We start from the raw sequence: 18,524 nt of genomic DNA on the forward strand, positions 1-18,524 counted from the left end.
ATGCTACCAAATACTAACAAAGTGTATGTAAACTTCTGACCCACTGGGTATGTGATGAAAGAAATAAAAGCTGAAATAAATCATTTTCTCTACTATTATTCTGACATTTCACATAATTAAAATAAAGTACTGATCCTAACTGACCTAAGACAGGCAATATTTTCTACGATTAAATTTCAGGACTTGTGAAAAACTTGAGTTTAATGCATATGGCTAAGGTGTATGTAAACTTCTGACTTCAGCCGTATAACATTACATGCATATATAAAAAATTGGACATTTGAAATCTGCACTTCTGTTTTTAAAAGCTTGTTTAGGTAAATTTGGTTGAATGTGTCCATTTTTCTTGCTAAATCTTACAAAAAATGTTGTAACACGCTGTATTTCAAAGGTGTATATGTAAACTGAAATCACGGAATTTACCAGACTTTTCTTTACCTTAGTAGAACTTCAACTAACCTCTGACCAGTGAGACCGTGATCCTTCCTTTGTATAGTGATTTATGTGTCTTCCCTAATATCGATCTTGCTCCGGTCTGATCAAAGCTAAACCTAAAAGCCAGCTTTGAGAGGGACCATTATTGTGGATTTGGCTTTGCTCATACATTATTTATCTCCTTGAGCCTGTTCTATATGCCATTATGGACATTATGAAAGAAGGAAGCCACTGCCTTAACATTTACTTAGTGTAAGCACAGGATGCACAGAGCAAAGATCGGATACAGTCAGTGCGGAGGGTCATAAAAATGCCATAAAGAGGATATTGAGATGCGCTCCCGTCCGAGAATGTGCAACATTCCCTATTGAAAATGCAGCCCTGATTTAGGGAAAGCGAGATGGAGTTGTTTTTCACGTTATCTGTGAGATATAGCAGAGATTTTCGGATGGGATGTGTGGGCATTGGCTTTTAGTTTGTTAGTGATGTGATGTTGATGGATGTAGCTGGTGCAGTGTGTTTACTGGTTTTCTTTTATCTCTTTCTCTTTTTATTCACTAGCGCAAAGCTCGCGTTGAAGCCATGACCCTGGATTTGGCCTCCTTGAGGAGCGTCCGAGAGTTTGCGGAGGCCTTCAAAGCCAGAAAACTGTGAGTAATGCCAAATACAAGACAACAACTATTTATTATACAAAGTATAATAAGACTGTGTCTGTGAATTCCTGTACTTCCATAGTATGTACTCAATATGATTAAAATCTTTTCAGTCGTTGATGAAGTATGTTCCAAAGGTATTTTATCAGACAGACTACATCTGCTACATCTTCTAAAATAATTTGATATAGAGCGTGTATATTCATATAGAGTGTGAAATAGGGACTGCCCAAATACAAGGTGCTAGAGTTATTGTTTGTCTTAGTAGTTTGACTTTGGGGAACAGGGACTTATTTATCCTAATAACCACCTATCAGTTTGCCAATCTTGGTATTAAAAGCTTGATTGTACACCTTACCAAACTGCTCACAGAGGCCAGAATGAGTCTCAGTCTAGGCCATCATGAAAACCTTTCTAATCGCTCTGGTCTGAGAGCGACCCCACCCCCCCATCCCCTGCGCTCCATTACCGAACTATCACATCAGAGAAGGGGCCAAAAGGTCTCCCCTCTTTCATCATGACCCCTCATCCCTCTCTGCGGTCAATAAATAAGTATCTGAACCTGAGCTGTAATTCTATCAATCTCAAAGCCACAGATTGGAGAGTACTTCACAGTCTCCTAGTTAAATCAATTACTGTCCAGCTTTCAGGAAGTTGTGTCACATTGCACAAGCTGAGGGAATAATGACACTGATTCTTAAAGAATGAGTCTCAAAACTCATTCAAACATTCACAGTGTAGGTTGGAAAAAGTATGTGAACCCCTAGGCGAATGACGTGAACAAAAGCTAATTAGAGTCAGGAGATGGCAAACTTGGCATCCAATTAATGAAATGAGATTGGAGGTGTGGGTCAGAGCTATTTTTACTTATAAAAAGCACTAAAACATTTCATCTATATCAAGATATCCTACAGGATAATGTCAGGGTGGCTGTGGCTGTAGCTCAGTAGAAGTTGCATGATGCAGCAGGACAATGACCCTAAACAAAGTAAATACACAACAGAATGGCTTCAGTAAAATAAAATCCACCTTTTGGAGTGGCCCAGTCAGAGCCCAGACCTTAACCCGATAGAGATACTGTGGAATGACCTCGAGAGCCGTTTACACCAAACATCCTAAGAATATGGCTGAGCTGAAGCAGTTCTGTTAAGAAGAATGTTCCTAAATTCCTTCTGAGTGTTCTGCAGGTCTAATTCACAGCTACCGGAATTGCTTGGTTGAGGTTATTGCTGCCAAAGGAGGATCGACCAGTTATTAAATCCAAGGGTTCACTTTCTTTTTCCACATCACTGTGAATGTTTAATGGGATGTGTTCAGTAAATCTATCTATCTATCTATCTATCTATCTATCTATCTATCTATCTATCTGTCTGTCTGTCTGTCTGTCTAATTGAAACGGTTCAATAAATGTATAAATTATATTATAATACAGTTGTGCTCAAAAGTTTGCATACCCTTGGAGAATTGGTAATATTTCTTATGGGATTCATATTCAACTGTAGGTTATAACAGAATGGTACAATCATAAAACAAAACATGGCAACAATGAAAAAAATGAAATGACCCCTGTTCAAAAGTCTGCATACCCTTAGTTCTTAATACTGTGTATTGCCCCCTTTAGCATCAATGACAGCATGCAGTCTTTTGTAATAGTTGTCTATGAGGCCCCAAATTCTTGCAGGTGGTATAGCTGCCTATTAATCTTGGCAAAATGCCTCCAAGTCATGTAAAATCTTTGGTCGTTCTTGCATGAACCGCACGTTTGAGATCTCCCCAGAGTGGCTTGATGATATTAAGGTCAGGAGACTGCGATGGCCACTCCAGAACCTTCACCTTTTACTGCTGTAACCACTGGAGGGTCAACTTGGCCTTGTGCTTAGGGTCATTGTCGTGCTGGAAAGTCCAAGAGCGTCCCATGCGCAACTTTCGTGCAGAAGAATGCAAATTGTCTGCCAGTATTTTCTAATAACATGCTGCATTCATCCTGCCATCAATTTTCACAAGATTCCCCGTGCCTTTAGAGCTCACACATCCCCAAAACGTCAGTGAGCCTCCACCATGCTTCACAGTGGGGATGGTATTCTTTTCACTATAGGCCTTGTTGACCCCTCTCCAAACATAGCGCTTATGGTTGTGACCATAAAGCTCTATTTTGGTCTCATCACTCCAAATTACAGTGTGCCAGAAGCTGTGAGGCGTGTCAAGGTGTTTTTTTGTGGCATTGGCGCAGTAAAGGCTTCTTTCTGGCAACTCGACCATGCAGCTCATTTTTGTTCAAGTATTGTCGTATTGTGCTCCTTGAAACAACCACACCGTCTTTTTCCAGAGCAGCCTGCATTTCTCCTGAGGTTACCTGTGGGTTTTTCTTTGTATCCCGAACAATTCTTCTGGCATTTGTGGCTGAAATCTTTCTTGGTCTACCTGACCTTGGCTTGGTATCAGGAGATCCCCGAATTTTCCACTTTTTAATAAGTGATTGAACAGTACTGACTGGCATTTTCAAGGCTTTGGATATCTTTTTATTTCCTTTTCCATCTTTATAAAGATCCATTACCTTGTTACGCAGGTCTTTTGACAGTTCTTTTCTGCTCCCCATGGCTCAGTATCTAGCCTGCTCAGTGCATCCACGTGAGAGCTAACAAACTCATTGACTATTTATACACAGACACTAATTGCAATTTAAAAAGCCACAGGTGTGGGAAATGAACCTTTAATTGCCATTTAAACCTGTGTGTGTCACCTTGTGTGTCTGTAACAAGGCCAAACATTCAAGGGTATGTAAACTTTTGATCAGGGCCATTTGAGTGATTTCTGTTATTATTATGATTAAAAAGAAGCCAAACAACTATGTGATAATAAATGGCTTCATATGATCACTATCCTTAATAAAATACAGTTTTTTTGCATGATCAGTCATATTGCCAAATTTCACAATTTCTGCCAGGGTATGCAAACTTTTGAGCACAACTGTATATATATATATATACAGGTGCATCTCAATAAATTAGAATGTCGTGGAAAAGTTCATTTATTTCAGTAATTCAACTCAAATTGTGAAACTCGTGTATTAAATAAATTCAATGCACACAGACTGAAGTAGGTTAAGTCTTTGGTTCTTTTAATTGTGATGATTTTAGCTCACATTTAACAAAAACCCACCAATTCACTATCTCAAAAAATTAGAATACATCATAAGACCAATAAAAAAAACATTTTTAGTGAATTTTGGCCTTCTGGAAAGTATGTTCATTTACTGTATATGTACTCAATACTTGGTAGGGGCTCCTTTTGCTTTAATTACTGCCTCAATTCGGCGTGGCATGGAGGTGATCAGTTTGTGGCACTGCTGTGGTGGTATGGAAGCCCAGGTTTCTTTGACTGTGGCCTTCAGCTCATCTGCATTTTTTGGTCTCTTGTTTGTCATTTTCCTCTTGACAATACCCCATAGATTCTCTATGGGGTTCAGGTCTGGTGAGTTTGCTGGCCAGTCAAGCACACCAACACCATGGTCATTTAACCAACTTTTGGTGCTTTTGGCAGTGTGGGCAGGTGCCAAATCCTGCTGGAAAATGAAATCAGCATCTTTAAAAAGCTGGTCATCAGAAGGAAGCATGAAGTGCTCCAAAATTTCTTGGTAAACGGGTGCAGTGACTTTGGTTTTCAAAAAACACAATGGACCAACACCAGCAGATGACATTGCACCCCAAATCATCACAGACTGTGGAAACTTAACACTGGACTTCAAGCAACTTGGGCTATGAGCTTCTCCACCCTCCCTCCAGACTCTAGGACCTTGGTTTCCAAATGAAATACAAAACTTGCTCTCATCTGAAAAGAGGACTTTGGAACACTGGGCAACAGTTCAGTTCTTCTTCTCCTTAGCCCAGGTAAGACGCCTCTGACGTTGTCTGTGGTTCAGGAGTGGCTTAACAAGAGGAATACGACAACTGTAGCCAAATTCCTTGACATGTCTGTGTGTGGTGGCTCTTGATGCCTTGACCCCAGCCTCAGTCCATTCCTTGTGAAGTTCACCCAAATTCTTGAATCGATTTTGCTGGACAATCCTCATAAGGCTGCAGTTCTCTCAGTTAGTTGTGCATCTTTTTCTTCCACACTTTTTCCTTCCACTCAACTTTCTGTTAACATGCTTGGATACAGCACTCTGTGAACAGCCAGCTTCTTTGGCAATGAATGTTTGTGGCTTACCCTCCTTGTGAAGGGTGTCAATGATTGTCTTCTGGACAACTGTCAGATCAGCAGTCTTCCCCATGATTGTGTAGCCTAGTGAACCAAACTGAGAGACCATTTTGAAGGCTCAGGAAACCTTTGCAGGTGTTTTGAGTTGATTAGCTGATTGGCATGTCAAAATATTCTAATTTTTTGAGATAGTGAATTGGTGGGTTTTTGTTAAATGTGAGCCAAAATCATCACAATTAAAAGAACCAAAGACTTAAACTACTTCAGTCTGTGTGCATTGAATTTATTTAATACATGAGTTTCACAATTTGAGTTGAATTACTGAAATAAATGAACTTTTCCACGACATTCTAATTTATTGAGATGCACCTGTATATATATATATATATATATATATATATATATATATATATATATATATATATATATACAGTGTATATAGGAGTAAAGACCTGAGCGACTTTGACAAGGGCCAAATTGTTAAAACCAGATGACTGGGTCAGAGCATTTCTGAAACGGCAAAGCTTGTGGGGTGTTCCTGGTCAGCAGTGGTGAGTACTTACTGACAGTGATCCGAGGAGGGACAAACCGCAAAATGACATCAGGCTCATCGATGCTCGAGGGTAATGAAGGCTATCCCGTATGGTCCGAACCAACAGAATGTCTGCTGTGGCACAAGTCACAGAGAATTGTAAAGATGATTATGGGAGAAATGTGTCATAACACACAGTGCAGCGCACTCTGCTGCGTATGGGGCTGCGTAGCCGCAGACCGGTCAGAGTGCCCATGATGACCCCTGTCCACCGTTGAAAGTGCCTACAATGGGCACGTGTGCGATGCTCTGGGCAATGTTTTGCTGGGAAACCCTTTCATGTGGATGTCAGTTTGACACGTGCCACCTACCTAAACATCATTGCAGACCAGGTACACCCATTCATGACAATGGTATTCCCTGATGGCAGTGGCCTCTTTCAGCAGGATCATTCACCCTGGCACACTGGTTTGATGAACATATATATAAATTAAAAAAATTAAGATGCAGAAATTTCATTTGGTGGATTGAATCCTTTCAGTAGTATGATCTAACTTAAAAATGTCTTTGGCTAAGAGCATTAATTAGATATTTTTATCCATTATATATTAGCATCATATTACATAACGTTATTTAATATGATGTCAAGACAAAACGTTTAATAGTTTCAGCGTGTCTCTTATGTCTTCTATTATCATATCAAAGAGTGTTTTTTATCTGTAAACATTCATTAGTGTTTTGATGGTGAGCTGTAGCAATCAGTAATTAGGCTAATGATGTGCAATTATGATTCAATTTAGACGTGTCTAGAATGTGTGCTCTGCTCTGTGAAGATGTGTGGATTCAGATGAACTGTTAAAGACATGTAGTGCCTTAGCAGATTTCAGGCAAAGATTTGCTGATGTGATTTGGGTTGAACATACACAGTCCAGTAATAGATAGCATTCCACATATTAATAGTGACTAAAGGATCTTTAGAACACAGTTTTAGTGAAGAAGCTAGAATGTTGGAGTAGTGGCAGCTGTAGTCACTGTCCAAAATGAACGTTGTGCCATACGCGTCACTTTTTTTTCACGAAGTGTCAAAACTAATGAATATTAATTAGGTTATGCGCAGATAATGTCAAATAATATTTATTTATTTAATTCCGATAAACAGTCATTCTTGATGACCAATTTTAGATTAATTTGATAACTTGATCTGTAAATCTAACCCTGTCAGTACTTGGAATTTGTTAGTCAGTAGATAAACACATGGATCAGCCAGATTGTCTGGTTGGTTCATGGTAAAGTTTTCGCCTCTTTTACAAGAAGTTCCGGGTTCTAATCTGCCCTAAGATATTTTTTAAAATGAAAATTCCATCTATAAATCATTTGATGTTGATAAACCATTTTTAATTGCATTAAGACCCTGGCTGAAGTACTCAAATGGGCTACACAAGTACAGTCTGACATTTCCAGTCCTCTGTCACTGTTCCTATGAATAAAAGTGAAAAAATGGCATACCATACAAACAAGAAAAAAAAATAGTATGATTAATACAGACTACATAACTACATTTAAAATATCTGTTAATTAAATGTTTTGTTATTTAATGTTTAAGTGAAATGCTGCTGTTTTAACATTGCTGATTTCAATGTTGTGAATTGGGTTCTGTTCTTCATTCATTCTCATCCTGCAGCAACGGGCTTTGTCCTTCACTGTTCCATCAGCTCACAGTCCATATTTAGTGTGTTGCAGTATTAGAGGTGACATCCTGGTTGTTTAGGGCATGTGTAGATACCACTGGTGTCCCCTGGCCCTCGAGGGGCTACAGGGCTCATCTGGCCCCTGGCTGGCCCCGGGGCACGGCAGCAGCTTGGTCAGCAGCCAGACCCCTGGAGGTGACCCCCACCCTGTCCCTGAGCCAAACTAATTCCTACCCCCTCCACCCTACTTAAATAGTGCAGCTTTCTCAATCGCTTCTCTTTACACCCACGTTAAATGTGTTAATTGACCATGTTCTCTGAGCATTGCTGCTGAAAGTGACCCTGAGAAAAACCTGTGTTTAGGGCTCCAAGAAATAAGGCCCCTCATATAGGCCAAGATATTTCCTCTGGTACTTCTGCTGTAATGATTACAAAGCTGCTTGTTTTCAAATTTTACTAATATAAACTAGTAAAGTCAAAAGATTAAAATAATTAACATGAAAATAAAATTCTGTGTGATTCCAGAATTTTCAAGAATTGTATGTTCTTCAATAAAAACAGATGTTGTAGGGAGTTGTTCAATTAAAATAAGAATTATATGAGGTCAGTTTACATGTTTTACTTTAAAATTTCTAGTGGTTTTTAGCATTTTAAAATTATTTATTAATATTATAGCAAGTTAGATTATTATAACTTCTTAATTTATTTTAAGGATCATTGACAAAAAAAAAAAAAAAAAGTTTGTCTGAGGTGACAAAAATGAGAAATCTTTTAAAAATCTAGTTTCAGTTCATGCTCAGGGTTCCTTCATATGACCGAACTCTCTGTTTTTATTTTAATGTAAAAAAAATTTTATCACATGATAACAAAATGGTAGCTTACTTGTTGGTTACACCACCTGACTTTGATTTGGTGAAAAAAAGTTTTTCAAATATTAATCATCTTTCAAAACACAAAATTGTTTCACATTTTTATTTTTTAAACAAATAATAATTCAAGATTATTCTGCACTATTCATGCCAAAATGTATTTTATCAAGAATTTCAGCTTTTAATGAGACTATTTAAAAAAAATTATAATAATTTACTGTATCTGGACGGTTACACCATGTATAATTTTTTACTTTAAGCTCAAGAAAAATATAAAAATGCTGAAACTTACTCCGTAATTGAAAACATGTTCATCATAGAAGAGGCGTATTCAAGTAATTATTTTGTGTAAATTGTATTTTTATGTATTTTTGAATAATTTAATCTTAAAAAAAAAAAAAGAAAAAAAAAAAAGGAAATCAGTGTTGTGACTTTCAATCATCTTGAAGAGCGGGGGAGCTGACAGACAAGGAAAATGTAAAATGGAAGTCTGCTGAGGCTGCCTAGTTAACCCTGTGGAACCCTCCAAAAACCGCACCAAAATCAAACAAAGGGAGTCCAAAACAGAATACAAATCCCATGAAGCCTTGCTCACTAAAGGACCGAACTCTCAACTCCTATTGGATGAGGCACACGACAGAACGGCCCTCAACCATGACGTCATTGGGAGTAGAAATAACTCTGAGACCCTTCCGGGATTTGCTTCCAGCAACTGCTGTGTTGTAGTCTAACCACATTGGACTGTTATGCATTTCCGCCATCATGGGTGAGACCGGCACACTGAGTTTATCCATTAAAGAATCAAAAACCGCGGGACGGTTTACGAGCCGTCCACCGTGTCTCTGAGTGATAAACTAACAGCTGCTTTCTCTCCTACGATCGTGAAATCGGCTTTGGGGCCTTCACTTTATTCTCTCTCTCTTTCGTACTAACCACACACACACACACACACACACACACACACACACGACCCCTCACAAACATTCTCACACACATTTTTGGCTAGTAGATAGCTTCATGATAAAGCTCAGCTTTGTCCCTAAGCTATCGTACAAGCGGATACACGCGGTAAACTGGTAGATGCCATTGACTGGTTTCTCTCCGCCCACATTCGCGGCCATATTCTCTGGCCGGAAGTCTCGCGTGACATACTCTCCACGAGAGTCACGTCCGCCATTTTGTGCACGTCCCTCCTCACACACACACACACACACTCTCACACACATACACCCTCATGTGTTATAGGATTATTTTGGTCTCCATATCTAATCATATCACTGTTTAGTTTGTAGTTGTAAGTCGGAAGTTTATTTACTGCATTGTATTAATTATTAATTGATATTACTGCATAAATAAACTTTGTTATATTTCAAAGAGAAGTGTTTTGGTTTGTTTTGCATACACCTGTGTCACATGCTGACGGGATGTCAGTGCTCAGATTCAAGCCTTCATTCATTGTTTTTTTTCCCGAAAATCGATATTCTTCGGATGTCGATTTTCCTAAGAAAACAATCTAATATTGAGACTAGCCCTAATAATGTTATACTATCTGGTTATTAGTCCCTGATTCCAGGGTGGTGCCCCGGCAATAATAATCGTTATTAATATTATGTTGATTTTTGATAATTGATAATTATCTTTGATGATTGTTGATTTGAAGGATCAATAAGCTAGTGTTAATTTTAATTAATGTTTCATCGATGTTAATGATTAGTGATTATCATTTGTAGTTGTAAGTCGGGGGGGGCTACCACTGCCCCCCCAAGTGGGGCAGTGGTAGCTCAGCGGTTAAGGCTCTGGGTTATTGATCAGAAGGTCGGGGGTTCAAGCCCCAGCACCGCCAAGATGCCACTGTTGGGCCCTTGAGCAAGGCCCTTGACCCTATCTGCTCCAGGGGCGCTGTATCATGGCTGACCCTGCACTCTGACCCCAGCCTAGCTGGGATATGTGAAAAAAAGAAGAATTTCACTGTATATGTGCAAATGTATAATGTGATAAATAAAGAAAATTATTATTAATTATCTTTGATAATTATTAATTATTGCTAATAACCAAACCCGCTCCTAAACGTAGCGCATTACATTTATTGGAGCCCCATATGAGGTTTTAATGAGTTAGATTTAATTAATTAATTTAAATAATAATTAATAACTAAAGAAATAATTATCAGTTATTTCTGATAGTAACACTGATCTAAACAACCAGTAAAGCCCTACACTAGCTCACTCTCGAGAGTTACTGTGCACACACAGGGACCGCATGCTTCAGCACCTCAGCCGACTGGGACTTCGGGTCAACTGGGAAAAGAGCAAGCTCTCCCCGGTTCAGAGCATCTCTTTTCTCGGTTTGGAGTTGGACTCAGTCTCGATGACAGCACGCCTCACGAACGAGCATGCACAATCAGTGCTGAACTGTCTGAAGGCATTCAGATGGAGAACAGCGGTTCCACTGAAACACTTTCAGAGGCTCTTGGGGCATATGTCATCCACAGCGGCGGCCACACCACTCGGGTTGATGCATATGAGACCGCTTCAGCACTGGCTTCGGACTCGAGTCCCGAGATGGGCATGGCCCCACGGGACACATTGCGTGACCATCACGCCGGTCTGTCGCTGCCTCTTTAGCCCTTGGACTGACATTTCTACAGGCAGGGGTTCCCCTAGAACAGGTCTCCAGGCGTGTTGTGGTTACAACAGACGCCTCCAAGACAGGCTGGGGTGCCATATGCAATGGGCTCCTGGACTGGCCCACGGCTACGTTGGCACATCAACTGCCTAGAGTTGTTGGCAGTACTGCTCACCCTGCAGAGGTTTCGGCCATTGATCCAGGGCAAGCACGTGTTGGTCCGGATGGACAACACAGCGACGGTAGCATACATCAACCACCAAGGCAGTCTACGCTCCCATTGCATGTCACAAATCGCCCGCCGTCTCCTCCTCTGGAGTCAGCAGCGCCTCAAGTCGCTACAAGCCACTCACATCCCGGGCGACCTCAACACCACAGCGGACACGCTGTCATGTCAGGTAATCCTCAGGGGAGAGTGGAGACTCCACCCTCAGATGGTCCAACTGATTTGGAATCGATTTGGTTGAGCACAGGTAGACCTGTTTGCTTCCTGGGAATCCTCTCACTGCCCGCTTTGGTACGCCCTGATGAGACACCTCTCGGTATAGACACGTTGGCACACAGCTGGCCCCCTGAACTACGCAAGTATGCGTTTCCCCCAGTGAGCCTACTTGCACAGACCCTGTGCAAGGTCAGGGAGGATGGGGAGCAAGTCATCCTAGTAGCACCCTACTGGCCCACCCAGATATGGTTCTCGGATCTCAGGCTCCTCACGACAGCCCCCCTCCCCTGGCGAATTCCCCTGAGGATCTTTCTATTTTGCACATCTATTTGGATCGCACGCACATCTTTAGAAGCTCTGAGCAGTTCTTTGTCTGCCTTGGGAGTACAGCGGAAAGGAAGCGCTGTCTCCAAACAGAGGATTGCCCACTGGGTCATTGACGCCATCACGATGGCATATGAGGCTCAGGACGTGCCACCCCCTGCAGGGTTATGAGCCCAATCTACCAGGAGTGTGGCGGCCTCCTGGGACCTGGCCAGTGGCGCCTCTTTGGCAGACATCTGCAGAGCAGTGGGCTGGGCAGCACCCAACACCTTTGCGAGGTTCTACAATCTCCGGGTTGAGCCGGCCTCGTTCCGAGTAGTGGCAGGCACGAGCAGGTAAGTTCCGGGACAACTGGCTGGGTGTACCACTTGCGCATAGCACCTTTCCCCTCCCTTGAGGAAGACATGCGCTCTTGACTCCTAGTAGTGTTCACAAACTGTGATTCCTGGATGACTTACCTCCTTAGCCCTGTGGCAGTTGAGTTTGTGGAGAAAATCGCTACCGGATCAGTAAGTGTGCTAATGAGGCCCTGTACTGAGGTAGGTGCTCCGCATTTGCTGGTTCCCTCGAAGGCAACCCCATGTGATATTTTCTGCAAAAACTGCGTCTCCTTGGGCAGGGGCCCCTCTGCTCCCGGTCGCCATGCTTTGTAGAAACTCCTCCCCCTTTGGGTAGGACCTACCATGGGACCTCTCCACATGACATACTTCCGACAAGGCTCGGTAAAGACCATGTGACATATTTCCACTCAAAATCCCCCCCCCCCTCCCTTTTTGGGCAGGGTGTGGTCTCTGCGGTGTCTTCCCTTTGGGAGTGACACCCCCCCGATGTAGACACTTAGGGATCCCAGTCAGTTAACAAATTCCACTCTTTTTGGGGAGAAAAGAGAAGGAAAAGAGGCCTCTGCTGGGCTAGCCTGTCCACCTATTCGTTGGGCAGTCGACTTGTTCCTGAGGGACTGTTTGACGCTCATAAAGAACGTTGGGGGAGGTTACGTGATGGCCTGGTGCGCTGGCTACGAGGCACACAACAGTCTGCCTGTCACACACTGCCATTTCGCGTAACACAGTTCAGTTAGTTGTGGCGTTTTGTATAGGGACCCCTAGTGTCATTACATCGACACAGCGTCGTGTGAGTGACAGATAGGGAACGTCATGGTAACTTTCGTGTCCCTCTTGCCACAACGCTGAACTACCTGCTGAAATGGCCGGGACCTTATCTCAGCTCCTCAGCCCAAAACCTGAATGAGTGGTTGTATACCAGCTCCTTTTATACCCGTATGTCTGGGGGAGTAGCATGCAAATTCCACTCGCCAATTCTCATTGGCCTTTTAAAAAAAAAAAAGATCAGAGGTGTTTGGGGCTCCCAAGAGTGACCCCTAGTGTCACTACATCGACACAACGTCTCGTTCCCTCCATCAGGGAACAGAGGTTACGAAAGTAACCATGACGTTTTTTTCAGCATCTTGCACTGAACCACAATTTTTTTTTGACACTGTGTTAAGCTAGAAAGAACTTCAACTTTTAAATATGCATTCTGTTCTATTAGTTGCGCTGCATCTATATTTATGTAGTGCAAGCACGTAGTGTAAATGTTCTCTTAGGCATAAGTAGCCTATTGAAACACTGCATGTGCAGTAACTCTGTATGTTATACAAATCCTCATGCGAAGCGCACAGGAGACTCGACTCCAAAAGATGATTCCAACATGGCTTTACCATTAGCTAAGCTAACAATTCGGTCTCCTAAGAGCAAAACAAACACAGCATACTCAAATATTGTGTATAGTAGTGAACATTAAATTATATTGCACAATACTTTTAGTATTAAATGAGTTTTATTTTTAGATTTTTAATCAACACTTCTCTTACTTTGTTAACCATTTTTAATGGATTGTTGCATCTTTCTTTGCAAAGGATTCATGTGATGCTGTCTTAAAATTTAGCCAAAAGAGGGCCAGAAGAAGGCAGGAGAATTTACCGTGTACCTTTGGAACAGCTTTACTTTGAGAGCGCATATTTGATTTCTTAAAAATAGGTTTTGGAACAGAGCATGTATGTATTATTTGAATAGTCTACGGCAAAGTGAAACTTTGTGCAACTCTGGGGCTGTATTTGTATAAATATTTGTATCAGGCATAGTACTGCCACCACATATGTGTGCACATTTGACATTTTCCTTGTCTGTCAGGGCTGGTTGGTTAAAGTGAGTGTTCAAACTTTTCCAGATCTCTCCCTGTTCTGTGCCTCAACCTTCCAAACACATCTGGGCCGGTCAGCTCATAATGAAAGCTGATAGCCTTTAATAAGAGAGAGAGATTAACCCATTAGTTCAACGCCGTTCGGGTCCCAAAGCATTTATTTGCCCCAATGACCCACAGTTAGTGTGGAGATTGCTTTAGACACTGCTCACTACACTAGACAGTGGGTCTGTCCCAGAGAGGGGGCTTCCTTCTTGGGCTTGACCTGGTGCTCTGAATCCAACTTAAACCGATCCCATACTCTAGCTTAACACAGACCCTGGGCGAATTCCAATGGAAAGTGATCATCCCTATGCCCTACTCACCCTACTGAGCTCTTGATGTTGGAACTCTGAAAGGTACATGGCATTACTGTATGAATATACCCTTCACCAACAGTCTTGTGGAAGGGCCCTTCATGAAATTTGTTTTCTTACTTTAGTTTGGAACGACCCTTCGAGTGGCATCCCATTCCCACAGTGCCCTTCAAGGGTGCAAATAAGCTGTTTGGTCAAGAGGTTTAAATCCAATTTCTCACTTGTTAGTTTAAGTTCTTTCTGAAAAAAAAAAAAAAAAGTAAAACAACAACTTACAGCTAGTGCAGCTTCATCCCTTGTCAAGGGTTGTCAGTCTTGCTGCTGGTCTTTTACCTTCCGAAAGAGTTGACTTCCAACTGTATTTAACACACCTGGACCAGCCTATCTAGGTATGTGGCTTATTCAAAAATTGCAGTTGTGTAAGAGCAGATTTAGAACTAATGCTGCCTACAAGTCCATCTGGGATGTTCAAACAAAGGTTTATGTCTAGATGTCTTTGTTGGTAGTTGAAAGAGTTAAATACATGTGGAATTGCCCAAAATGTTCATTGTGTTCAGACTAAAATCACTGTCCAAATCAGGTTGTAGTAATGCAGTAACTTCCAAATAGTTGTCTAGATGGAAAACATCAAGCTGCATAAACTCCGGCATTTGCTGCAACCAAGGCCTTGGATTAGGCTATGTTTTACAACAAAACAGTTACCATCAAGATATGACTGTTTGGAAGTTTTAACTACAACTCAGTGTGTGTTGAAATGATTTTGGTTGGAACAGAATTGACACGTTGACAGGTGCGGTTCTAGGGTCAAAGGGTATTCAGGGGTCAGCTCTAACCTCTGTGAATACGCATGGGGCCATCCTTTGATGAAATATCAGAATATAATACACTTTAAAATTCAAGTTTACATTTTTCATCTGTGGGGTTTCATTTATATAGTTAATCTATTACTGAAACTAAAACTAATAGGTCACACTAATATTTGTCTCAGCCTCAGATAACCTCAAAGATCAGAAGTTTTCATTAGCTATGTCCCTTGCGGCTTTCCTTAGTTGAACTCACATTGTTTACAATTGACAGTTTTGTAGTCTATTATTGATTCTTCGGGGGGTTTTAAAGCAGAAGTATGTAACTTTTTCAGTGATAAAATACTTTATCCCAGCTTAATATGCAGAGACAACTATAAGTAAACCAGTCATAGGTTAATTTTCTCAAAAAGTGTATACAGTACACTGTGTATCTGTAGCGCTGTGAAAGGCGTATTTGAAAGCAGTGTTCAACAGTCTTTTCACCAACTGAACAATAGGAGGAAACAAACTGTTTGTTCAGTTCGGCGATTTTGTTTAACAAGAAAAGAAGCTGCACGAATTGAGTAAAAGTGACTGATAATTGACCACACGTTACAATGACATAAGGACGTTATTGAAACTCATAATTATTTTTCAGGTTATTCTTGTTTTCTTTTCTTTTTTTATAGCTTATAAAAGTCATGCTTAGCAGTTAACAAAATGATAGATTTGCTTTTGGTTGTCATTTGTGGGGAATACACTTTTAATGCTAAAACAATCTGCAAAAGTATATTTGTATATTTGTAGACAAGCACATTTTTTACTCTGTAATTTTGGTTCAGTGAATCGTTCAAAAGACAAATAAAAGACTCTCATTTGTCGCCACCTACTGGTTCGAAGGTGTAATTTGCAGACACGGTCACCAAACGAATCAATGAATGAATCTGAATGAAAAGATTCAAAAGACTTGAGTCACTGGGATGAATCAAAATCCCCAGCACTATTTGTAGCTTTTATTCACCAACATGTCTCAATACTTTCAAACTTAATTTTACAGTCAACTTTCAGAATTACAACTAAGTGTTGATGCCAGCTAACTTGAAGACATTTCAGAGTTTCCCATTGGTTAATTACAATATTGTGGTGGCATTCATGTGTGCTCATCTCTTAAATACAATCATGCTGACATGACTTTGATTGAGCACCACCTGGCCTAATACTTTTGTGCAGATGCTTGCCAAATATTTAAAAACTGCAGTTTAAACAAGCATGACTTGGTAGATTTCTGTTCTGCGTTACATACATTTGTACATTACATTTGTTTGAGGATTAACTTCAAGGTCTGATATAACTTCCAGAAATGTTTATACTGTAGTTTAAAACTGATAAAATGAGACCATCACCTCCACCTTGATTGGCTGAATGACCTCTGATGACCCTTTTCTGCTCTCCAGAGCTCGAGCTGGCATCTTGAGGCTAACACACCTCATTATCCATTTATAATATACAGTACACTCTGTGCACGTAACCCCGGAGTGTGATCACATTCGAGCGAGTGAATCAGTGAATGAATGAATGAATTTCCTCTCTTGCCCCTGCCAAGGTTGTATTTCTTCATTAGCTATTCCCAGGATGTGTGTGTGTGTGTGTGTGTGTGTGTATGTGTGTGTGTGAGAGAGAGAGAGAGTGAGTGTGTGTCCCTGAGGAGATGGAGTAGATTAATTCTCATCAGAATGGAGGGGTGTTCAGGTGTGAATGGCAGCAGGCAGCTGGTGAGACCGCGACACGCCTCTATGTTTCTGTATCCATCGAGATGTCTGCAGGCACTGCTAACACACACACACACACACACACACACACACACACACACACACACACACACGCATTAACAATTACTGCCGTTGTAGCTTAATTCAATCACAGCTGCTTTCTGCACTCTTTGTACTGTCTTTTCTTTTGTTAACCCACACTCTTTCTTGCCCTCTCACTCATTTATTTCTTCTTTCTCTCTCTCATGTTCTCTTTGTTCTTCACTTTCAGTATGTTCAGGTAGACATAGGAAATACATTTCCATGTACTTACCATTCCTTTGTGCACATCATCTATTGTAGTGTTTAATTAACTCAGTCATACAGCATATGCTGCAAAGTGAAGTCGATTGTCTGTGATGTTTAATGCTGGCAAGCATTTGGTGAGTATTGATTGTTAGTGGACAGATTCCTCACTTAGACCTGTTTACACCAAAAGCGATGCAAATTACAGAAGTAAATTGATGGCAAAAAATTATTTATGAATTTTCTTCAGTTTCTGAGTGGTTTTGTACAGCCATACCTTTAACCAAACACCAAAAGGTCTGGTTCACATTGCAGCTTATTCTGGCCAAGAACCGCCCACATAAACAGGAACAGAGTGTTTGACTGACATGTAAAGCAACCAACTGCAGTTTTTTATTTTTATTTTCTGTGCTTTTAAGGATATGTTTTTTTTTATACCACAATAATGAGTGTTTAATAAGGGTGTACATTTTTGCTCTGACTTTGATTTGATTAAAATTCTTTACCTTATGATTAATAGGCATCGTGAAATCTGAAATTTGGTCAATTCAATTTTATCCAATTCGATTAATTTATTTTGAGTCAATTATTTTTAAACTAAGTAGAAAAAGAGTCACGGATGCGTTCAAGACCAAGGAGGTTTGGCTTATAGCCTGTTTGTGGCTGCATATACAAATATAAAAATAATACTAATATAACATGCATTTTTTGAGTTTTCTATTCATGGTTAGTATTGAGTAATTTACTTAAAGTAATCCACTACAATTGTTAACATTGTAATGTTTTACGGATTACATTACTAATTACTTTATGTTTAAGTTACTTTCTGAAACACTTTTCATAGAAAGGTTTTTGTTTTTCCAGCTCTACGAATTCAAAATAATGTCTATATTTTTTTCCTTGTTCATTGTCACACACAGGACACATTATCACATAAATGCAAACAGAGGTACATATTAACATAATTCACGTTTTAAATGTATTCTACAAAAATGATAATATGTGTGACCCAAGTAATGTACTCACTGAAGTACTAACTTAACTTAATTGAAAGTCAGTTACTGCAATCTGATTACAATTATTTAAAATGTAATGGGTTACACTACTTTTCAACTAAAAATCAACTAGATTATTAATTTATTACTATGGAGCCCCTTAGAGGACAGGGTGGGAATTTTTTTTCTGAAATAGTTTTGCGTGCCCTCGCAATGAGTTTTGAATTCCCAGATCAAATACCATAGTTGAACTATTGTTTTACTACAGGTATATTGTAGACTGTAGTAACCATAGTTTTTATATACTTATATACTACGAATATCAAGGTTAAAATATGGCTACGAGGGAACGCAAACTATTGTAAGGGCA

The 18,524-nt window shown here is 40.4% G+C and overlaps 1 protein-coding gene across 1 annotated transcript in view; it reads left to right on the top strand.

Moving 5' to 3' along the window:
* The window catches only part of LOC127436304 (WW domain-containing oxidoreductase-like), a 378,771-nt gene that overhangs the window by 118,706 nt on the left and 241,541 nt on the right, over nucleotides 1–18,524 (top strand). Inside the window, exon 6 of the mRNA XM_051690377.1 lies at nucleotides 997–1,085. Coding sequence (XP_051546337.1) covers nucleotides 997–1,085 — 89 coding nt within the window. The remainder of the gene's footprint in view (nucleotides 1–996; nucleotides 1,086–18,524) is intronic.

Source organism: Myxocyprinus asiaticus, chromosome 46, assembly GCF_019703515.2.
Source record: "Myxocyprinus asiaticus isolate MX2 ecotype Aquarium Trade chromosome 46, UBuf_Myxa_2, whole genome shotgun sequence".
NCBI lineage: Eukaryota > Metazoa > Chordata > Actinopteri > Cypriniformes > Catostomidae > Myxocyprinus > Myxocyprinus asiaticus.